Here is a 25300-nt window from a genome sequence, read left to right as displayed (position 1 = left end):
CACGAGACGCAGCAAATAATGCGCAAGAAGATGATTTGGAGGAGAGAGGGACAACGACACAATCATGCATTTACAAGAGTGATGAGAGAGATGGAGGTAAAGGAGAGAGACCCTTTTCTCTCCAAACGTAGCTATCGATTGTACATCAAACTTTCCTGAAGTGCAAAACTGTTAAGTATGCTAGCTAGTAGATGAAGAGGTATCAAAGGACTACGAGCTCTTAACTGTACTGACATTTAATACAGCTGAATAGATGCCACACTGACTCACCCTGGCGTATTTTGAGGAGTAGGGATCCTCAAACAGCGCCCAGATTCGGGGCCGCCATGTACTCCACCAGCTAGCGTTCCGCCCGTCCTCCTGTAGACACAACCTCTTCAAGTCCCCGTCCGCACCACCCGTAAGCGCTGGGTCGTCCTCTGGCAGTTCCGGCTCGGGCGTCTCGAAGCTGTCCAGCGCTTCCTCGGCATCCCGATGCTGTCGGTAGTTCATCCAGCAGCAAGCCTCCACGTCCGTCTCATCGATCCCCCAAAAAGCGAGCTCCTCTTCAAAGAGAGGACCGCAGACATCGTTGGGACAATGCAATTTCCCTGTGCGGTAATAATTTAGAATGAACGCAAACGTGTTGGGGTGGCGGTCAAAGAAGAACTCGTCGGATTTGGGGTCATAGTCAAAGTTACTGAACGCATCAGGCTCGGTGAGCCAAGACAAGCGGGTCCCGGGCAGCGTCTTCAGCGTGCTGCGGTACGTCTCGTGCCGAATCCCTCCGCAGTTTATTACTATTTTCTCGCTTTCTGACGGACAAGTCATGTCTGCGCTGTAACATGCTTTGTTGGACGACTTGTTCCCACCCTTGCGCCCTTTGAAAGAGGAGACACACACCGAATTGAGCATAGAGGAGCAGGGGGAGGGAGAGCTGGACAGAGAACGGAGAGGGGAGGGGGGTAGGAGAAGCCTGCATTGAGAGAGGAGAGGAGAGGATAGATTTAGTGATTTTCATATTTTTATACATCAACTAGCTGGTAAAGCCAGGTAACCTGCATTCAACTCATCACATCATCAGTTCTTAAAACAATCACTTGTAGACCACTAATATGCGGTTCTGTAGGTGTAAAGAAATCTACATGACAAACTTGAATCCTACAGGGAATTCAAGGTGCTATGTCAACACAGGTTTGACTGAAACTTTTACTCTTTTGAAAACTCGACAAAATCAGAAGAACGTTGCTATAGGTATATGAGATAAGCAATAAGCATTCATTCACACGAACACAGAGGGTTCAGTGTGTTCACCTTTAATGAAGGGGTTCAATGTACATTCAGTGTTACATAATGAACAGGTTTCCCTTTTGAAGGAAGAGACCCCTCCTCCTCTGCAATGCCCACCCATCTTTCATTTTCCTTCTTTTACCATCACTCTGCTCCCATGTCCCTCAATTCACTAAAACACTCTCCTCAATTACAGCAAAGGGAGATGAAAATGACTGAATGCTTTACAGTCATTCCCTCCCCACACCATGCTCGCAGCGTATCCAATGGAAAGAGAGCGAAAGGAAGAGAGCAAGAGAGAGAGGGGTAGGCTGGGAGGAAGAGCGAGAAAAGCTAAAGCCAGAATGATTCTTTGCTGAGCTACACAAAATAGGGAGAAAAGACTGCAGAGCATTAACTCTGACACTATCTCTCTCTTTCTCTCTCTCTCAGGGCAGTGCTAATGATATACAGACCATTCAGTACAGTGTATGTACAGTATTAACCTCCACCTTGGTGGTGTCAAAGATTGTGCACGTTTCTAATCTTCAAAATGACAGTATTCTATAAGAAAGGTTTGTATTCACCTAAACAACCATATACATGTAGCACCTTGCAGTTTGACTGCATTACGAATGGAAAAACAGAATGGTACTTTTAGCTGCAGTGAAACAAATGAGTCGAAACTCCTGAGGCTATTTTTCCTCTTTCAAATTGAAATCCCCTTGTTTTGGAATCTTTAATCTCCCTCTGTCATTTCTGTATTGTCGTTTTCTGTCTCTCTTGAGGCCATCATACAAGGGTCAGATTTCACTGACAAATCACTGGCAGTCCTTCCATGTTCTGCTGTGCTGTCTCTTGCATTTCATTTCAGAACTCTCACTCTCCTATAACTTGCATAACTGTACGGCATAGTTTTTCTAGAATATACATATCTCTTTAACTTCTCTCCTCACTTAGTAAGCCTTGTCTGTTTGCCTCAGTTCACCCTTTATTTTGCTTTCCTTTATGTTCTGATGTATATATGATTAACCTTTGGAACTACACAGGAGTGTGAGACCCCTAAGTTTGAACTGTGGTGTTGGTTTCTCCTTTCAGCACCAAGGACAGCGCACGTTTCAGCTCATCATTTTACACTCAGAACTGACACTGGACCGTTCCCCCACACACACACACACACACACAAACTTGATTCAGTCGTGGACAGTGGTTCCACATAATTGAAATTAGTTTTCCTAAATTAAAATTACTATGTAATTCAATTTAAATACTTCAAGTAAAGGTAACTTAACTCAATCAAGATAACCCAACTAAATTGAACATGTCAAAATAACTCAACTGAAACTCTTTTAGTGATTTTCTAGCTAGTGACAGGAAATCTTAACATGCTAAACACATGCTGGTGGCATGCTGGCATGCACTACTGAGTGCAACTTGGTCACTATGCTACAGTTAGCACAGCAATTGCTGAATGGATAAAACAATATGTAGTATACTCAAAATGTAATGAATGGCCCTCAACCCAGGCTCATGCTCCGCTCTTCACAATGATGGTATCCCCCAAAATTTAACAAAACAAAAACTCTTCTTAATCTCAAGACAACAAAACATTAAACACTAACAAGTGCCCCTCTTTATATTCCTCTTGCACAAAGACACTTAAAGTAGCACTTAATTTTAAGATTTATTCTCCCTGTCGAATCCCATGCAAACATGCTGGGAACTAGAAATCCTCTGCCCAGTTTTAGTTAAACGAACAAAAATAATTATGTTGTCCCAATGCAAATGGATTAAGTAAAGCTGAGAGACACTTTTATAGTTTAATCAACATAGCTAATTTAAGTTCCCTTGGTTACATTAATTTTTTGAGTAATATGAACACGGGACGATTGAGTAAAACTGACAATAGTTTTTTTTTTCTTCACCCATTTTGGAATGCCCAATTCCCTATGCGCTTTTAAGTCCTCGTGGTTGCGTAGTGATTCGCCTCAGTCCGGGTGGCGGAGGACGAATCTCAGCTGCCTCCGTGTCTGAGACCGCCAACCCACACATCTTATCACGTGGCTTGTTGAGCACGTTGCCATGGAGACATAGCGCGTGTGGAGGCTTCACGCCATCCACCGCGGCATCCACGCTAAACTCACCACGCGCCCCACCGAGAACGAACCACATTATAGCAACCATGAGGAGGTTACCCCACATGACTCTACCCTCCCTAGCAACCAGGCCAATTTGGTTGCTAAGGAGACCTGGCTGGAGTAAACTGACAATAGTGAAAGTTAATTGTTTTATTTATTTTTTTATTTTTTTATTTCCTGAGTACACGGGACATTTAAGTGAGAAAGTGGAGCAAAAAAGATGTCCAAAGGCTAAATTTCCAGGTGTTCATGTGCAAGCATTTTATTAACTGCAAGAGTGAAGACAATATTGTATACTGGCTGTCCTAATGAAAACACTTTGGCCACAAATGGAGATAACCCTGACAAATTGACGGACCGACTGAAATCATCCTGTAATCATTTCACATAAGGAGACATTTAAGTTACTTTTATTTAATCTCATAGAAGGTACTTATATATTAATAAAGCAATTCGGGGGTTGATTTCTCTGAAAAGTGTAAACATTGTAGCTCTCAAAATATTGCTGTTTGTTTAAGCAGCACTGGCTCAACCAATGGTATATGTTTGGATTTTAGTCAGGTGTTTAAATATGACAAGCTTGTGGTGAAATAAATAACATAAGGGCCACAAATAGGATAAGGAAATGATGAATAGGAAAAACTGAGAGAAAAACGAAAAATGACTTACAAGGTGTGCTGACAAAGCAAAAATGGCTCCCACTAAAAAGGGAAATCACTGTTAACTGTGTGTGTGGATGGGGAGCGTACATTAAGTGTGTACGTCCGATGGATGGGGGTTGGTTGTAAGGACAGATACGCCTATAAAAGACAACAGCACTAGACGACAGAGAGTGAGGAGAGATAAAAAAAGGAGAGAACAGGTTACGGCCACTGTGAGGAATGTGACCATGGATGCAGGAATGACTGCAGTAAAGGTAAATGAAGCACCTACTTTGATTCAATATTCAATTGATCGAAACATTTTAATTGAGAGTTGATAAATACATGCCCTACAATCAGAAAGAAGTAGAAGTTAATCAGTTTTGGAAAGCTTTACATTATTTTTCATATTCTGTATGCTGTAGTGTGTCTGCATAATACCTTTGCTCTATCTCCCTTTCTCTCTGTCTGGTGCAGTGTAGGTGCTTGGGATATTTCTACTTTGTATCCCACTGCAGTTGAAGCTCAGTGGTGCTCAAAGGCCACCTAGAGGATTCACTGTGGAACTGCACACCACAAAACACTGCAGTATCCCCCTCCTCTTCTGGCTTTCTCCCTGTCTGAGGTATGGATGCCTTATACAAACCATCTGTTCTTTAGTTGATGCATCGTACATGGGCATGTGTCCCTTTTTAGCTTTAACACCCTTCAAATGAGCTGAAATCAATTTACGAGTTCAAATCAGTCACTGATTTGGATTAATTAAAAAGGCAATTTCTCAGTCTCAAATAGAGTGCCTGAGCCAATGGTTGGTATGGTTTTTGCAATCTCTCTCTCTCTCTTTATTTTGTTTGTGTGCACTAAGCTACTCTCAGCTGTCCTGTTCATACTGACGTCTCTTGTGGAATAGCAGTAAGGAGAGAGAAAATGAATAACAGAACAAATTAACAGTTCAAGGAAGCTTGTACACACAAACATAAACACATTCGCATTGATGCCACAGCACAATTAATTACTTTAAAAAAGAAATTATGCAATGCTAGAGAGACTCTCTTTTTCTGAAGATCATCAGTCAGGCTTTGACCTCTACTTTGAAACTAATCACAGCTCTGACTGCTCTGAGGCTAACTTTTTATTTTCAGGTGAGAGAGAGAGAGAGCGAGAGAGAGAGAGAGAGAGAGAGAGAGAGAGAGAGAAAGGGGCTTAGAGTACTCATCTTACAGTGACAGCACTGAGACGTACATGACTCCCATATCTAGCACTAACAGTAGTCTTAAGATAGTTATAACACCACTCCCTCCACCCCAGCTTCTGCTATCATTGAAACCTAATTAATAAAAGTGCCCTCTCCAGTTAATTACCATCCCTTTATAGTCCCCCATTAAGTACTCAGGGAATGAAGCAGGAGAGAGATGGGATATAATTGTGTTAAGCTAAATCACACATGAACTTGATGGAAACTATTCTTAGCAGTGGGAAAGAATTGAGTAGGGTAATAAAAAAATAATAATAATATGAAAAACAGAGGGAAGAAAAAGAGGGTGAAAGGGGGGTGTAATTTCAGGTGACTGGTTGGCAGGGTTGTATTTTTGGAGGATGCAAGATCAGGGCATCAGTTTTGAGGAGGGAGAGTAAATGTTATAATTAAAGCTAGTGCCCATAGGGTGTAAGTGAGTGATGGAGGTGGGGAGAAAGGGAGGGATCAGAACATGAGAGGAACAAACTAAAAGAGGTGGTGTGGGATGTTAATATGAGAACAAAATTACAAACAAAACAATACAAAACAAAAATGTATGCAGTGGATGGAACAGAGAAGGGCATCAAGCTTTTGAACAGGATTAGAGGAGAAAGAGTGAGTTGTGTAGTGGACAGACATGTATTAAAGGAATATTCTGGGTTCAATACAAGTTAAGTTAAATCGACAGCATTTGTGGCATAATATTGATTACCACAAAAAATACATTTTTACTTGTTCCTCCTTTTCTTTAAAAAAAGCAAAAATCTTAGTTCCCGTGATGCACTCACAATAGAAGTGAATGGGGCCAATCCGTAAACATTAAAATACTCACTGTTTCAAAATTATAGCCACAAGATGTAAACAATATGTGTGTTAACATGATTTTACTGTGAATAAAAAGCTTACTAACCTGTGTAAAGTTATAGCCAAGTTTACAACTTCGTTGCCATGACAATGTAATGTCAACAAACCCTAAAACCCTAAAATGACTTTTTAAACAACTTTACAATTTAATATATGAGTTTTAACAGAAGAATGAATGTAAGTGATTTTATAAAATTAGAAGCTTCACATTTCTGTCTTTAAACCTTTCAAAAATTGGTCTCATTCACTTCCATTGTAAGTGCCTCGATTTTTGCTTTTTTTAAACCCTCCCATTGCGTTCGGGTCATTTTTTTACCTAAGAGAGGTATATAATAATTTTTAAATGTCAAATAGTTTTCAGGACAGGAATCAACCTTTGTAACTTTGTCAAAATACACAATGCATTTTTTTCAGATTTTTTAATGAAATTGTTTAAGAGATATAACCATTTAAAAAAAAAAAAATTCCATCTTTTGCATTCGCGGGTCAATTTTGAACCAGGCATCAATTGTGGCTTTACACATTATATTATGTAGATTTGTTTTGTACATCTATGAATTAGATTTTTCTTATGAACACTTCACTTGCATTTAGCCTCTTTCCCAGACTCTCTCACACACTTTTTTTTTCTCTCACTGGGATTGCATCTTGTTTACACACATACACATACAGTCAAATACAGACACACACCCATTCCTGTACAACAATCATAACAAATAAACTAAATCAAATGTACTAAGGCCTAAAGGGGGTGTGGCAAGATTATGTTCAAGCACACATTAGTCTAAATAGGGCTTGAAAGAGGAAATTGTCCACATTTTATTTGGCAGTCATCTGATGCAGAACCAGCTTATAGCAAACTCATGCATCAACATTCGGCAGTTCATGTAAGTAAATAGAATAGATTTTGCTTAAAATCATAGTAAAGAAGTATTATTGTTCTATACTTGAGTTGTACAATTGTTTTGATGTTTAGTTGAAAAAGAATATGTTGGTTTCATAACTTTTGACCACCAAGTTGTATTGAGCAGTTATGAGTAATGGGACATTCATTCAAATTACTAGTAATTCTCACCATAGATGTTAATATACATTTTATTTTATGTTATATTTAGATCAAATTTCACAGAAATGTTGATTAAAAAAAGATGTCTTCACATGTATCACACTGGTTTTGCTGTAGTTAATGTATATTTCGAAATTTCAAAGAATATCTACATTTTATTATTTCTAAAACAAAAGGCATATTAATTACTACCTTTTATGTTTATCAGTTAACATGCCAACAATATCCAGATTTTTACATGTATGAACAGTTAAGAACTAGTTTTAGATGAAAACCATCGGGTTATGAATGCTATAGTATGAATTCATAAGCTTGAATTCCACAAATGCAAAAGGTGTATGCAGGTTCTGAATGCAATAGGAGGATTAAAGAAAAGGAGAGATGGGTCAAAATGTATTTTTGTTGTAATCAACATTATGCAATAAATGTTGTCGAATAAGCTTAAATTGTATTGAATGCATTGTACTGAATATTCCTTCAAGAGGAGTTCATGCTACCACAATAATATATATATACAGGTGCATCTCAATAAATTAGAATGTCGCGGAAAAGTTCATTTATTTCAGTAATTCAACTCAAATTGTGAAACTCGTGTATTAAATAAATTCAATGCACACAGACTGAAGTAGTTTAAGTCTTTGGTTATTTTAATTGTGATGATTTTGGCTCACATTTAACAAAAACCCACCAATTCACTATCTCAAAAAATTAGAATATGGTGACATGCCAATCAGCTAATCAACTCAAAACACCTGCAAAGGTTTCCTGAGCCTTCAAAATGGTCTCTCAGTTTGGTTCACTAGGCTACACAATCATGGGGAAGACTGCTGATCTGACAGTTGTCCAGAAGACAATCATTGACACCCTTCACAAGGAGAGTAAGCCACAAACATTCATTGCCAAAGAAGCTGGCTGTTCACAGAGTGCTGTATCCAAGCATGTTAACAGAAAGTTGAGTGGAAGGAAAAAGTGTGGAAGAAAAAGATGCACAACCAACCGAGAGAACCGCAGCCTTATGATTGTCAAGCAAAATCGATTCAAGAATTTGGGTGAACTTCACAAGGAATGGACTGAGGCTGGGGTCAAGGCATCAAGAGCCACCACACACAGACGTGTCAAGGAATTTGGCTACAGTTGTCGTATTCCTCTTGTTAAGCCACTCCTGAACCACAGACAACATCAGAGGCGTCTTACCTGGGCTAAGGAGAAGAAGAACTGGACTGTTGCCCAGTGGTCCAAAGTCCTCTTTTCAGATGAGAGCAAGTTTTGTATTTCATTTGGAAACCAAGGTCCTAGAGTCTGGAGGAAGGGTGGAGAAGCTCATAGCCCAAGTTGCTTGAAGTCCAGTGTAAGTTTCCACAGTCTGTGACGATTTGGGGTGCAATGTCATCTGCTGGTGTTGGTCCATTGTGTTTTTTGAAAACCAAAGTCACTGCACCCATTTACCAAGAAATTTTGGAGCACTTCATGCTTCCTTCTGCTGACCAGCTTTTTAAAGATGCTGATTTCATTTTCCAGCAGGATTTGGCACCTGCCCACACTGCCAAAAGCACCAAAAGTTGGTTAAATGACCATGGTGTTGGTGTGCTTGACTGGCCAGCAAACTCACCAGACCTGAACCCCATAGAGAATCTATGGGGTATTGTCAAGAGGAAAATGAGAAACAAGAGACCAAAAAATGCAGATGAGCTGAAGGCCACTGTCAAAGAAACCTGGGCTTCCATACCACCTCAGCAGTGCCACAAACTGATCACCTCCATGCCACGCCGAATTGAGGCAGTAATTAAAGCAAAAGGAGCCCCTACCAAATATTGAGTACATATACAGTAAATGAACATACATTCCAGAAGGCCAACAATTCACTAAAAATGTTTTTTTTATTGGTCTTATGATGTATTCTAATTTTTTGAGATAGTGAATTGGTGGGTTTTTGTTAAATGTGAGCCAAAATCATCACAATTAAAAGAATCAAAGACTTAAACTACTTCAGTCTGTGTGCACTGAATTTATTTAATACATGAGTTTCACAATTTGAGTTGAATTACTGAAATAAATGAACTTTTCCACGACATTCTAATTTATTGAGATGCACCTGTATATATATATTCCTTTTCTACTAAGTTTAGGTGTGAGGGAGGAATAATTACCAAAGATTATGGGGCATAAAACGTTCATATATTTGTTGGGTTGATAAAAAATAATTGAGGCTGTAACAGATTAGAATTCCATGCAGTTTGGAAATACCCTCAAACACATTTCGAAGGGATACAATGTTAAAGTGGCAAAAACAATGTAGACCTGTCTAGCCTACTTGTTGAGTCCGTTGACTGGCAGAGAGCACAGGCCTGCTTTTCCTCGGCACACCGGACAAACATAGAAATATTTAGAATAGAAGTGATATTTTGTCACTTGTACACAAGGTCACGACACAGACACACACCACAAACACCTATGTTAAATACTTACTCGCTTTGGGTCTGGATCGTTTCGCGTGCGTACAGTGTGCGTGTTCTTAAACACACACACATGAACGCACAAACTGCACAAAAATGTTACGTGGAATTGAGTAGGTTTTGGAGAGATCCTCACGGCGTGTGGTCCAGTCGACTGTGCTGAATGCCTAATCCTAAAATATTTCTGTAAAAATGGCTACACTTCATGAATAATGTAAAATGTCCTTGCTACAACACCTGCTAGCTCAAAACAGCGCGTAGGTCCGTTCCTTTAGTGATATAAAAAAATAGCCTCAGAAAAAATATATTTATATTATTTATCACCTATTTTCCTTCTCTGCCACCCCTGTCAAACCTCTAATAAATTATTCCCGCTATATGCATGGGTTTAACTGATATCTTATATATATATATATATCTATCTATCTATATACTGTATTTTCCTTGTATATCTGCATGTCTGTGATTTAACGCTTGTGTTAATCAGTTACTTATTTCCTAAACAAAACAATTTCTATCCAACCAACAGCGACACGAGCAGCGGGGAAACACCTCTCTCTCTCTCTCTCTCTCTCTCTCTCTCTCTCTCTCTCTCTCATATATATATATATAATCTTCGTGCACTCACTATATTAGCATTCTATCCCTTTCTTCTCGGTTTTAGCATCCTTTCTTCCGTATCTTCAACCGTTCCCATTGTCCGGTATTAAAACGAACGTAACCCGGTCTTTAGTTGCAGACTGAGATGCCCGAGTCAAATTATTTATGCCGAACAAGCACCATGTCGAACACGAAGTGTTATTCCTTAAGCTGTCTCTGTTATTTCATCCGCTCGTTTTTCCCTTCCTCTTTATTCTCTGTCGATGTTTTTGTTAAGGCAAATCAGTATTTCCATGCAATTTAGTCCTTAATGGAAAGGTGACATGGGATCCCTCTGTGTTTTTCCCTCCCTTCAGTTCTTAAAAGGGAAAGGTGGCAGCTGGTGCCCCCTCCCCAAACCCCACCCTGTGTCATTTAACCATCCACACGCCAAGGACTTGTCGCTGCTTTCAGCATCCCTACGTGTTTGCAAGACATATTAACACGTTTTTATGTATTTATTTATTTATTTATTCGGGGCCAAGCACTGAAAGTGCGTAGGCACCTATAGTATTCGTTAGAGTTATTCTTATTATTATTCCGCTATTGAAGTCTATGGCAGTCATGAAATTTGACACACTGATAGAGGACACTCTGAACTGTAACTGACCCAACTTTGGGGGCTCTAACTCCAACGCTCTAGCGCCACCAACTGTTCAAGTTTGCACTTATGTTTATGGTCATAACTTTTGAACCATAAGGCCTAGAATCAAAATTCATGTTTCCTCTGATTCCTTGGCTCATTCCGGGTCGAATGCACACCGTGGTTTCCCCTACTAGATTTTCCGTCATTTTGAATTTTCTGGGGGGGAAAAAACTACTTTTTCGATCTCCTCCTCGACCCTAACTCCGATTTGCACGAAATTTGTTTTGTATTATCTAGGAACACTAGGGACAAAGATGTATTAAAATCTTTTTGATAGACCAAACCATTCTTAAATAACGCCTCAACAAATTTGACTGCAAGCATTACAAAATGGTTGTGAGGCTGTATTTTCACCACACTTATGTGTATTGATCAAACGATGACTTGAGGGTACCTGCACAGTTTCGGGACAGCACCACCTAATGGTCAGGAAATATGAAAAATAGCCATTTTTGCTTATAACTTCTGAATACGTTGACCTAAAATTATGAAGCTAGTCTCTTTAGATTTCTTGGGGCATACCAAGTGAACGATACCCAGTTCCCTATCTGTCACTCACTCGACGTTGTGTCGATGTAGTGACACTAGGGGTCACTCTTGGGAGCCCGAGACACCTCTGGTCTTTGATAAAAGGCCAATGAAAATTGGCGAGTGGTATTTGCATGCCACTCCCCCGGACATGCGGGTATAAAAGGAGCTGGTATGCAACCACTCATTCAGATTTTCTCTTCGGAGCCAAACGGTCATGCTCATTGAGCTGAATATCAATGTTCATTCACCTCTGCTGGATCTGACGGCGCATTTCAGTGGCTTCTCCCTCCTCTGCACTGGTGCACTGCAGAGAACGCCCCTGGGCGCTTCGGCAGAAAAACTAGAGAGTATATTTTCTGAAAGAGCATTTTTCCCCTCTAAAAGAGTATATATTTCTCTAAAAGAGCACACACACGGAACGTCTTTTTAAAGATGCGTCTTATCAAAGATGCCTTTCCGATCATGTGTTATTCCTGGTTGCGGTCGTTATCTCTCAACTTCGGATGGTCATGATCACTGTCTTTCGTGTCTGGGCGCGACCCACACAGAAGCTGCGTTTGTGAATGGTTCATGTGAACATGGCAACGTTGCGGTCGTGGCTAGCCACCCCAGCGGCTCCCTGCCTCAGTCCTTCTACCTACGGGTATGAGGCTAGCGCGGCTAGCACTGGGGGTGATTTGGGGACCCCAATGGGATCGTCTCCACCGGGTATCCCCCCGCAGACCTCCCATTCCCCAGCACGCTCGTCTGCCCCAATCGGGCTTCCGGATGAGTTCGCCAGCTCATCTCACAGCGAGTCTGGCTTCTTGTTCGGAGCTCACGAAGATGATGAGCTCTCGAGCGCAGCATCGGAGAGCGGGCATGTCCAGTCGGACGCAGAAGCCTCAGCTGTGCTTCCCCCTTCGGGGACGATCACCCAGTCACAGGCCGATGCCGAAACGACGGACATGCTTTCCCGGGCGGCCACGAGCGTCGGGTTAGAGTGGAACCCTCCGCTCTCCCCTGAACCCTTGCGGCTTGATGATTGGTTTCTGGGCTCGCGGCGCCGCTCAAAGCAGCCGCGCCCCGCTCCAGTGCCATTCTTCCCGGAAGTGCATGAGGAGCTGACGAAGTCGTGGGAGGCACCTTTCACTGCCCGGCCCCGACTCCGCAGTTCCCTCGCTCTCACTACCCCCGATGGCGGGGCGGCCAAGGGCTATGCGGCGATTGCCCCGGTGGATAAGGCGCTTGCGGTACACCTATGCCCGCAGAGCGCCGCCACCTGGCGTGGATGCTCTAAGCTCCTGTCCAAGCCCTCAACTATCTCGACGACTGGCTAATCCTAGCTCACTCTCAAGACGTGTTGTGCACACACAGGGATCTGGTACTCTCACACCTCAGCCGACTAGGGCTTCGGGTCAACTGGGAAAAAAGCAAGCTCCTTTGGAGTTGGACTCAGTCTCCTTGACGGCGTGCCTTACGAACGAGCGCGCCCAGTTGGCGACCTCAACACTACAGCGGACGTGCTGTCATGGCAGGTTTCCCTCAGGGGAGAGTGGAGACTCCACCCTCAGGTGGTCCAGCTGATTTGGAGTCGATTCGGACGGGCACAGGTGGACCTGTTCGCCCCCCAAGAATCCTCCCACTGCCTTCTCTGGTAAGCCCTCACCGAGGCTCCCCTCGGCATAGACGCGCTGACACACAGCTGGCCCCTTGGCCTACGCAAATATGCATTTCCCCCAGTGAGCCTGCTTGCACAGACCCTGTGCAAGGTCAGGGAGGACGAGGAGCAGGTCGTCCTGGTAGCACCCTACTGGCCCACGCAGACATGGTTCTTGGACCACACGCTCTTCACGACAGCACCCCCCTGGCGAATTCCCCTGAGGAAGGACCTTCTTTCTCAGGGACGGGGCATCCTCTGGCACCCGCGCCCAGACCTCTGGATTCTCCATGTCTGGTCCAGTGCACGCTTTACGCATCTATTTGGATCGCACGCAGAGCTTTAGAATCTCTGAGCAGCTCTTTGTCTGCTTTGGTGCACAGCAGAAAGGAAGCGCTGTCTCCAAGCAGAGGATCACCCACTGGCTCGTTGACGCCATAACTATGGCATATCTCACCCAGAACATGCCACCCCCGGTAGGGCTACGAGCCCATTCCACCTGAGGTGTGGCGGCTTCCTGGGCCCTGGCCAGAGGTGCCTCTCTAACAGACATTTGCAGAGCAGTGGGCTGGGCAACACCCAACACCTTTGCAAGGTTCTACAACCTCCGGGTGGAACCGGTTTCGTCCCAGGTAGTGGCACGCAACACAAGCGGATAAGCCCGGGATAGCCGGCCGGGTGTATCGCTTGCACATAGCGCCTTCCACCTCCCTTGGAGCTGAAGACGTGCGCCGTTAATTCCCAGTAGTGTTCACAAACTTTGTCCCCTGGTTGACTTCCTCCGAGCCCTGTGACAGTTGAGTTTTCGGAGAGACTCACTGCCGGCCCAGTACACGCGCTAACTAAGAGCCCTGTTCTGGGGTAGGTGCTCTGCATGTGGTGGTTCCCTTTAAGGCTAACCCCATGTGATATATATCTTCCGCTAGTTCGTTTCCCTGCTGGCAAACTGCGTCTTCCTTGGGCAGAGCCCCTCTGCCCCAGTCTCCATGTTGGTAGTAACTCCTCCCCCATTGGGCAGGATCTACCTTGAAGGCTCTCCACATGGTTGGAAAGACCATGTGATGTATTCTTCCACTTAAATATCCCCCCCTTTCTTTGGGCGAGGTGTGGTCTCCACAGTGTCTTGGGAGGGACACCCCCCCGACTAGACCTGGCGGCCCAGTCGGATAATCCCCCTTCTTTTTTAGGGAGTGGAAAAAGAGAAGGGTAAAAGAGGCCATGACTGGGTTAGGCCTGTCTCTATCTTTGGGTAGTCGACTTGTCCCCAAAAAGGGCCGTTCGACACTCATAACTATGTTGGGGGAGTTTACATGTCGACCTGGTGTGCTGGCTAAGAGGCACACAGCAGTCTGCCCACCACACACCACCAGTTCACGTAACACAGTTCAGCCAGTTGTGGCGTTTCATATAGGAACCCCTAGTGTCACTACATTGACACAACGTCGAGTGATTGACAGATAGGGAAGGTCATGGTTACTGGTGTAACCTCCGTTCCCTGATGGAGGGAACGAGACGTTGTGTCCCTCCTGCCACAACGCTGAACTACCCGCTGAAATGGCTGGACCTTATATCGGCTCCTCAGCATAAAACCTGAATGAGTGGTTGCATACCAGCTCCTTTTATACACGTATGTCTGGGGGAGTGGCATGCAAATACCACTCGCCAATTTTCATTGGCCTTTTATCAAAGACCAGAGGTGTCCCGGGCTCCCAAGAGTGACCCCTAGTGTCACTACATCGACACAACGTCTCATTCCCTCCATCAGGGAACGGAGGTTACACCAGTAACCATGATGTTTTCCAATGTCGGACATTTTGGGCGTCGGCCATTTTGAATTTAGTTGTAAAATGTTGTATTTTAAAAACGCCTTGGCATACCGTTACAAAACTCGGTTTGCATCATTGGCACTATGTCCTTAGTGTACCTATAAAGTTTTGGGCCAGCACCACCTTGTGGTCAAAAGTTATAATGAAATGTATAAAAATTATTATAACTATTGATCATTTTGGCCTATTGTCCTGTCACTGGTCTCTAAAGATTCCTTCAGTCATGCCGAATTCCCTGATACCAAATTTGACATAGTCGGCCATACTTCCTGTCCGCCATTTTGAAATTCATTGAAAACCTACTTTTTTAAACTCCTCCTAGGCCGAAAGTCTGATTTGTGCTAAATTTGTCATGTATCATCTAGGGACACTCACGACAAAGTTATCAAAAGCTTTTCGATAGACAAAATGGTTCTCAAATAGTGCACCAACAAATCTGATGGCAAGTCGCCAAAAAGCATCTGAGCCTGTATTTCTGCAATGATGTGCTGTATTTTCATGAAATTTTTAGTGTGTCATAATGACCACACCTTGACCTCACCATGCAAACTCGGTGACTGTGCAACTTATTGGTCAAAATTTATAATTGATTGTATTTTAATTTTAGTAATTCTACCTATGTTTTTTATGCTGCTTTTCATAGTCATAATCAGTGATGTCCAGTGACACTTTTGTACATGCCATACGTTGGAGCACTTGGCCATTTCTTCTTGCAGCTATATTTTTGTAATTAAAGTCCTTAATGATGCACTTAACCGTTCTTTAATTAATCATATAATGCAGAATTAATGGGGAAAAACACATAGGCTATTGGCTAATTTATGAACACTAAAATAAGTATATTTGAAATCCACTGTGGATGTGACTATATTTCTCTATTATACAACAGTTACTTTCTGTCCTCGAATCTGACTTGAGGAGCAGAGTTACATGCATGCTGATATACAGTCCAACAGCAACAGCAATCCAAAATCAATCTGCTTCACTGTGTTCATGGCTTTCCAAATAGTGGTCAGGACTTTGATTCGACATGCAAGACTGATTTTATTTAAAGGGGTCATGACATGCCTTTATTGTTATTTCAATATATATACAGGTGCATCTCAATAAATTAGAATGTCGTGGAAAAGTTCATTTATTTCAGTAATTCAACTCAAGTGAATTGGTGGGTTTTTGTTAAATGTGAGCCAAAATCATCACAATTAAAAGAACCAAAGACTTAAACTACTTCAGTCTGTGTGCATTGAATTTATTTAATACACGAGTTTCACAATTTGAGTTGAATTACTGAAATAAATGAACTTTTCCACGACATTCTAATTTATTGAGATGCACCTGAATATTTGTTAAACATGATCATTTTCCTCCCTCATTCTGAAATTTGATTCCTCATGTCATGTCCCCTTTAATGATTCATTCAGTGGGGGGCCTGGGTAGCTCAGTAAATATGCCGGCTACCACCCCTGGAGTTCGCTAGTTCGCTAGTTCAAACTCCAGGGTGTGCTGAGTGACTCCAGCCAGGTCTCCTAAGCAACCAAATTGGCCCGGTTGCTAGGGAGGGTAGATTCACATGGGGTAACCTCCTCGTGGTCACTATAATGTGGTTCATTCTCGGTGGGGCGCGTGGTGAGTTGAACATGGTTGCCGTGGTGGATGGCGTGAAGCCTCCACATGCGCTATTTCTCCGTGGCAACGCACTCAACAAGCCACGTGATAAGATGCACAGGTTGATGGTCTCAGAAGCAGAGGCAACTGGGATTCGTCCTCCACCACCCGGACTGAGGCAAATCACTACATGACCACTAGGACTAAAAAAGCACATTGGGAATTGGGCATTCCAAATTGGGAGAAAAAGGCAAAAAAAAAAAAATAATGATTTGTTCAGTGACCATTTCTGGAGATTGCTTATTTACTCCAGAAGGTGGCAACAAACGAGCCTCTTTTAAATAAAAAGTGAGCCATTCAATCATTAACTGATTTGTTAAAACAAACAGAGCGGTTTACCACCAAAACAATGTAAGTGAACGAGAATTATTTGTTCACTTAAAAGATTCATTCAACAACACTGATTTGGTTATGAATGAAACACCACTAGTTGAAAAGAGAGCACTAAGAGCAGTGCAGAGACCTGAGTTGTGCTTGATGCTTTTGCTTCTTTTGGAACTGTTTTCATTGGTGGAGAAAAAGGCACGAACTGACAAATTTCTGTCTGAAACGTAAGTTATTTATTGTTATTTACTTGTTTGTTGAACTGTTGTATATAAGCCAAGCAAGACTGTTGCATATCACCAAGGGCATATGTAACCAGTATATCAAATTACACTTAAATCACTTGGCAATAGTAATGAATTTCTGAATACCAATGGGCCTATGCAACTAGATTCGGCTAGGGAGGTAGAGGTGTGTGTCAGAAACCACTCAGACTACTGTTTTAGTAAATTATATATATATATATATATATATATATATATATATATATATATATATGATATCTGCCAAATGCATAAATGTAAATGTAATATATATGCCGGCTTTACTGAAATGTATAAAATAAAAATGAGTGCAAACACAAATCAACCAGTTTGTAAAATAAACAGTGTTAGAAATGTCCTTTGTAGTCCTTTGTCCTGCGTCACTCGTAAAGTCTTTGTTCCGTTTTCCTTTTTGGAAACTTAATAAAGATCAGTCATCGAATACTCTCAACTGTCATTTGAGATCCTATCACATTGTTGGTTATGGAAAATCAGATTCGATGTCCGGGACAGGGAAATCTTCAACATGCTTCATTCAAGGTTTCTCCATGGGTTTGACTCGCCATCAATTAATTCAACTCAGAACACAGCTCAATCAAACCGAAGGGAAAAATAAAATACCTGACCTGTTTATAAAAAACAGGTTCATTCAGATTAAAATGTTCATAATCCATGACATTTACATCAGAGTGACAAATTTGACCTTACTTATACATTGAATGTATACTTGTTACATTGCTTATCATGTTATATTGTATAACATATCCGGTTAAGTTCTTAAAGTGTTTAAAATATTTAAATCACTTTAAATACAAATGTATTTCCAATTTCTCTTCTTTTGAATTTATATTTTACCAAAATTACTTTGAATGCATCAAAGATAAAAGAAAAGAACATAAAACATCCATTTTACAAATATGGAAATCACATACCTTCTGGAATTTTCTAACTAAATCAACTTTCATCAGGTTCAAATCAATGGTCTGCATTCAGCCACCAATTAAGAGATGAAATCTTTAATCTTTAATAATTGCCCAGTTCCTGTGGTTTCTGTTGTGATCACAAATTGGGTCACAAGAATTGGTGGAGCAGTACAGGAACCACAGATATTCTCAAAGTTAAAATATTTTTATTTGGAATATTTAACAAGAAAACTATGCAGAAAGCGTAAAATCTTGCTTGTCAATATATAGATTACCACTCCACTCATAGGCTGAAAAGCCTTTGGGCTGGTCTGAGTGTTTTTTGTTTTTTACCTTGGTCAGTGGGGGGGTTCACGTGATGCCATGCGAGAGACAGACGTGTGAGACACGAGCTCTGCAAACTTTGCTAGTTTTTTAATTATTTTCATGTTGTGATCCGGTGAGATTCGATACACCCAATTACATACTTGCTCTTTGAGGTAAATATGGCAAAGAAGCCAAAATTCTCAGACTTTGGAGACATTAAAAGACACTTACGTGTTCAAGCTGAGGCCACTGCGGACCGGAGACACAATTTGGACGGCTCGGGAGAAGATATTCAGCGTCAGTTGTCCAACCTGTCGGTGATGTTGACGAAGGTTCTTGCTGACTTGGAGGATCTCGCTGTAATACGTCGATCGATTACGGTGAAGGAAACAAAATTCTCCGAGTTGTTTACAAGAGTGACAGAAGTTGAAAAACGAATCAATTATCTTGAGTCATCGGAAAGGGAATTAACCGCTAATCCACCCGCATCCAAAACAGATTTGGAATTAATTTAGGAAAAACTGGAATATTTCGAAAATATGAGCCGAAGGAATAACATACGAATTCCTGAGCATGAAGAGGGCAGAGATATGGTGAAATTCCTAGATGAGCTTTTTCCGAGTCTGCTCGACATAACAGGCTACAAGCTGGAAATCGAGCGAGCTCACAGAGTCCCTGCTCAGAGATCTGCTGAGGGAGACAGGCCACGATCGATTCTGGCCAGATTTCTGAAATCATCCGATAAAGATCTCGTGTTGCGCCAGTCGAGGAGCAAAGGGAAGCTTTCTTGGAAGAACCATAATATTTTCTTGTTCCCGGACTTTGCGAATTCCACAAGAGAGAAATGCGATCGGTTCAAGGAACGCAAGAAACTCTTACATCAGAAAAAGATCTCTTTGCTCTGATGTTCCCGGCCAAACTGAGAATAGAAACGAAGAATGGTCGCAAAGTATTTACTTGTCCAAAACAGGCACTCTCCTTTATAAATACATTGAAGTAAGCCATCTGATGTTTCTTATATTAGTGGACTGACTCGTGGTTCAGGACCTCTATTATCTGAGGAAACTGGGTGCCATTTTTGTTTCTTTTTGCGTTGACTCCGCCTAGCGGCTGGAGTTTGTTTTATGGCATGACTCCAAGAAACTTTTGCATTGACGGAAGATATTTTCCCCCCGGCCAGATTGAGAATGGACACTTTGGATGACCACAAAATATCTATATGCTCACATAAAGGACGTCTTTTATAAAGTTGAAGGGCTGAGTAAGTTATGGTGTTTGTGTTTTTGCGCGGCCTCCGAGTTAGTTTGGCTCGTGATCATCCGAGGAACCGGGATGCCGGTTTTGTTTTTCGCGCCGGCTCTGCCTAACGGCTGGAGCTTGTTTTGTGGAATTACACTACTTCGGGACAGTTGTGGTTAAATATGTTTGTTCTTTGTGCTTATGCCTCCTAGTAGAATGATTACCTCAGCTGCTGCTATCATAACAGCCGGCTCACTGAACAACTGATTGTCCGAGGAAACTGAACAGCTTTATATCAGCTTGAATTTATTTTGTGGAGGAACACACCTTCGAGACAGTTCTGTGAATGAATCTACATGTTTTTTTCTGTTATTCTGCCTGTTGGCTGGGGTATGTTTTACAATTTATTTTCTGTTATTGTAATTGTGCCTCACAAAATTTGTGCAGAAGCACCGGACTCGAGCAATCCGATGGCAAAGTTGTCGCGGGGGCTCTCGTGGGCGTACATGGACTCTTTGAGTTTAGAGGGATTGTCGCCGGCTGGCGCTGTCGTGCGCAGGGTTAATGCGCACGTTTTTCTTTTTTCTGTTTGTTTTGTTCAGGGGGAAGTTCGGGGTTTGATTGTTGCATTAATGGGGAATGTGGTCTGTGTAATTTTGTTTTTGACACACTCATTTTTTTTTATTTTATTATATCAATATGTCAAATGTTAATGTGAATGGGTTATCTCTCTCCACATGGAATGTAAATGGGTTGGGGCACCCCATAAAAAGAAGGAAGGTTATTTCTGTTCTTAAGCGCAAGAAATATGATATAGTGTTTCTTCAAGAAACGCATCTTTCCCCGCAAGAATCTGAAAAATTTGGGAAGATATGGGGTGTACATGTTTTCTTTAGTGCTGGCTCAAGTAAGAGCAGGGGAGTCATTATATTGATTAATAAACATCTACAATTCAAATGTCTCAAACAGATTAAAGATAAATTAGGAAGAGTCATTGTTGTGTTAGGAGAAATTCAGGGGCAAAGGTTGATTTTGGCTAATATTTACGCACCTAACGCTGATGATCAGGGCTTTTTTATAGATCTTGAAGGGATGTTGCAAGCTGCTGGCATCTCTCATGACATAATATTGGGAGGAGACTTTAATCTTTTGATGGATTCAGTCCTTGATCACAGTGAAGCAAAAGTCTGTAAACTCCCTAGAGCTACATTGACACTTTACAAGATCTGTAAAAATCTTGGTCTTGTAGATATCTGGCGACTTTTGAACCCATCTGGTAGGGATTATAAATTTTTTTCATCAGTTCATAAGATTTACTCTAGAATAGATATTTTTTTTTTATATATATATATATATATCTAAGTCCCTCATTTCATCTGTTGTTGATTGCTCAATTGGAAATATCTCAGTCTCAGATCACGCCCTGGTGAGTTTAGAGATATTGCCACATACAGAGAAAAGGAAATCATATAATTTGCGCTTTAATGTATCCCTTTTGCAAAATCCTGATTTTCAACAAATGTTAAAGACTGAAATCAATGTTTATATGGAGACCAACTGGTCCTCAGTATCCTCTGTGGGTGTGGCTAGGGAGGCACTTAAGGCGGTTCTTAGGGGTCGAATCATACAGTATGCCTCATTTATCAAAAAATTCAAAGCACGAGAACTTGTGGAGTTGGAAGAGAATATTAAAAGTGCAGAGACAGAGCTGAAGCGCAGAATGTTGTCTGATGGCCTCAGAGAATTGACTAGATTGAAATACAGATATAATACTATTTTGTCGCAGAAAGTGGAGTTTTGGTTGTTCAGGGCAAGACAGTCATACTTTGAGTCAGGGGACAAAGCAGAGAAGCTTTTGGCTAGATATATAAAGCAGAGAGAGTCTTTTTCTACCATTCCCTCAGTGAAATCTGATGGTGGTGAAATTTTTAACTCAGCCATTGATATTAATTATGCTTTTAAAGAATTCTATCTTGATCTCTATAGTTCCACATCTTCGTTTTCTGATGAAGTTATTAGAAACTTTGTGGAACCATTAGAACTCCCTAAACTGACGAATGAGCAAAAAAACTCTCTTGATTCTGAGATAACCCTGGAGGAACTTGACGAGGTAATCAAGTCCCTACCTACTGGTAAGGCTCCGGGGCCAGATGTGCCGCTGAATTTTTTAGATCTTATGCTACAGAACTGGTTCCACTTTTGTTAGAAGTTTATACTGAATCATTAAAGAATGGAAAGCTTCCACCAACCATGACGCAAGCCCGGATCAGTCTGATTCTTAAAAAGGACAAAGATCCAAGCGAGTGTAAAAGTTACTGTCCAATTTCCCTGATCCAGCTAGATGTAAAAATTCTGGCTAAAATTTTGGCTAACCGATTAAGTAAAGTTATGACATCTCTTATACATATAGATCAGGTGGGGTTTATTCAGGGTCGTAGCTCTTCTGATAACATCAGGCGTCTCATCAATATCATGTGGTCAGTGGCGAATGATCAGACTCCGGTCGCTGCCATCTCACTTGATGCCGAAAAGCGTTTGATATGGTAGAATGGGATTATCTTTTTAAGATTTTGGAAATGTATGGGTTCGGGAGTACATTTATTGGTTGGATCAAGTTAGTTTATAGACACCCTGAAGCAGCGGTACAAACAAATTGATTAATTTCAGATTATTTTACTCTGGATAGGGGTACCCGTCAGGGTTGCCCTCTTTCCCCATTATTGTTCTGTCTTGCCCTGGAACCATTAGCAGCCGCGATAAGAAAAGATGATGATTTTCCAGGGGTGGTGACGGGAGGTGTGGCGCATAAGCTTCTGCTTTATGCAGATGATATTTTATTATTTGTCTCCGACCCCACTAGATCTATGCCTTGCCTCCACAGAATTATTAATTCCTTTTCCAAGTTCTCAGGATACAAAGTCAACTGGTCTAAATCCGAAGCTTTGGCTTTGACAGCATACTGTCCAGTAACGGCCTTCCAGCCAGGCACCCTCCAGTGGCCCAAACAGGGCATTAAGTATTTGGGCATTTTATTCCCAACAAATTTGTCTGATTTAGTCAGAGTTAATATTGACCCTTTAATAAAATGGTTTTCGAGCGATGTAGACAGGTGGGCTTCATTACATTTATCAATGATTGGGAAGGTTAATGTTATTAAAATGAACTGTATTCCAAAATTTAACTACTTGCTACAGTCTCTCCCGGTAGATGTCCCCCTCTATTATTTCAAGCAATTTGATAGCATAGCGAAGTCTTTCATTTGGAGTGGTAAGCGCCCCAGACTACATTTCAATAAATTACATAGGCCGATTGACAAAGGTGGGCTAGGCCTACCCAAGATTTTGTTTTATTAATATGCATTCAGTCTCAGACATTTGGCTCATTGGTCGCTTCCACCTGAAAGAGCCCCTCCCTGGTTCTGCATTGAACAAGAACTCCTTGCCCCTATTTTGCCATTGCACAGCCTTTCCATCAAACTAAATAGAGAAGTTAAATCACACCCCATTATTTCACATTTACACTCAGTATGGACAAAAGTGTTCAGAGTGTTTAATTCAGATATTTATCTAAATGTTGCCTCGAGCCTATGGCTAAACCCCAAACTATGCATTAATAAGTCCCTTTTTGTTGGTCAGAGTGGATTGCGAGGGGGGTTAATTCACTCGGTGATCTTTATGAGAGCGGTGTGATGAGATCCTTTGAAAATCTGGTTCAATATTTTGGGATCCCCAGATCTCCGTTTTTTAGGTATCTTCAGTTACGCTATTTGCTCTGTAATATTTTTGGGAATAGCATACACCCCCCTAAAGCAGCAGATACTCTAGGAGTGGGGATTTCTGCTTTTGGAAAGGGCCAGGAGGCATCAGTGTATTACTCCTTATTAATTCAGAGTCTGGGGGATGGAGTCTCAACCACTCTCAAGAGATTATGGGAGAAAGATTTAAACCTGGAATTGGAGGAGAGAGAATGGGCTAGGATTTTAAAAAAACATAAAAACTGCATCGAGAGATGCAAGGATGCGCCTTATACAATTCAAGATTTTACATTGGTTCTATTGGACCTCCTCTAAATTGTATAGGCTTGGTCTTAAAGACACACCCACCTGCTGGCGATGCCAATCAGAGGAAGGAGACATGGCCCATGTTTTTTGGTGGTGCGCTGAGATTCAGGAATTTTGGTTGAAGGTACAGAGTGTTCTGTGTGACGTGTTGGGCATTCGGATTTCGTTTTGCCCCAGACTCTGTGTTTTGGGTGATGGGGCAGTCATTGACGTAAGTGATAAATACATAAACAATTGGATCCTTACTAGTGCGATGATAGGCAGGCAGATTGTTTTAAGGGGTTGGAAGTCGGTGGGAGCACCCTCAATTCGGGAGTGGTGCAAAGAGATGGGAAGGGTGGCAGCCTTTGAAAAGGTATCATGTAGAATGCTAGGGGTATGGGATTCTTTTATTGGGAAATGGGGTAGATATTTGACGTTTTTGGGGGGCTCTCGCAGTGGGTCTGTGGAGAGAGAGGTATAGTTTAGAGTTGTATGTTTATCATAGGTGTATGTGTATGTGTGTGTATGTGTATGTAAATATATATATATATATATGTGTGTATGTGTATGTGTGTGTGTGTGTGTGTGTGTATATATATATATATATATTTATTTATTTATTATTTATTTTATTCTCTGTAAATGTGTGTACTTATGTAAGACCACTGGGATGTTCATTTGGGGTGGGGTTCTTGATCGGGGAGGGGAAGTAGTGGGTGTTAATGTTGAATCACTGTATATATGTTTTGTTTTTCTTTGTTTTGAAAATTAATGAAAATGTTAATCACAAAATAATGGAATAGTGGGGCCTGGGTAGCTCAGCGAGTATTGACGCTGACTACCACCCCCGGAGTTGTGAGTTCAAATCCAGGGCGTGATGAGTGATTCTAGCCAGGTCTCCTAAGCAACCAAACTGGCCCGGTTGCTAGGAAGGGTAGAGTCACATGGGGTAACCTCCTCGCTCTCGGTGGGGCGCGTGTGGAGTTGTGCGTGGATGCCGCAGAGAATAGCATGGGCCTCCACACGCTCAACAAGCCATGTGATAAGATGCATGGACTGACAGTCTCAGATGCGGAGGCAACTGAGATTTGTCCTCTGCCACCCGGATTTAGGCGAGTTACTACGAGGACTTAGAGCGCATTGGGAATTGGGCATTCCAAATTGGGGAGAAAATTACTTTTTTTTATTTATTTATTTTTTATTATGGAAGACAAGGAAGACCTCAACATTTGAAAACATCTACAGTAAAGCCCACATCACACATTTATATGGAAAGCACAGTAAAATAGAACATGTAAACCCTGAAAAAAAACTCTTTGTTACCTAGCAGCACCTTCAAACTGCAGTCATCAAATCAAAACGAGACAAAATGGCAACAAAACTACATCTGGTAAGAAACCTCATTAAGTTTTAACATTAAAACCTGTTTGAGTCAAAAGAGTAGAGGCTCTAGTTTCGTCCGATATGCCATTTAAATCAAATCATGGATTTATCGTGAAATGGCATGCTGTAAAACACAATGACCATGTACGTGGACTATAGGCTAATTTTCCTTAAAATATCTTATAATCACTGTCCATTATCAGATTGAGAATCAATGGATGCATCCA

The 25300-nt window shown here is 41.6% G+C and overlaps 1 protein-coding gene across 6 annotated transcripts in view; it reads right to left on the bottom strand.

Moving 5' to 3' along the window:
* LOC127451347 (potassium voltage-gated channel subfamily C member 1-like) overlaps window positions 1-10587 on the bottom strand; it is a 143737-nt gene extending 133150 nt beyond the window's left edge. For all 6 annotated transcript variants that reach the window (XM_051715977.1, XM_051715979.1, XM_051715981.1 and 3 more), the window contains exons 1-2: window positions 9661-10587; window positions 271-955 (exon numbers count right to left, since the gene is read on the bottom strand). In XM_051715977.1, the coding sequence (XP_051571937.1) occupies window positions 271-955; window positions 9661-9722 (747 nt within the window). In that variant the 5' untranslated portion in view covers window positions 9723-10587. The remainder of the gene's footprint in view (window positions 1-270; window positions 956-9660) is intronic.
* Window positions 10588-25300: the final 14713 nt, after the last annotated feature.

This window comes from Myxocyprinus asiaticus, chromosome 14 (genome assembly GCF_019703515.2).
Source record: "Myxocyprinus asiaticus isolate MX2 ecotype Aquarium Trade chromosome 14, UBuf_Myxa_2, whole genome shotgun sequence".
NCBI classification, from domain to species: Eukaryota; Metazoa; Chordata; class Actinopteri; order Cypriniformes; family Catostomidae; genus Myxocyprinus; species Myxocyprinus asiaticus.
The sequence above is the reverse complement of the archived record's forward strand: the minus strand, read 5'-3'. Positions and strand labels throughout refer to the sequence as shown.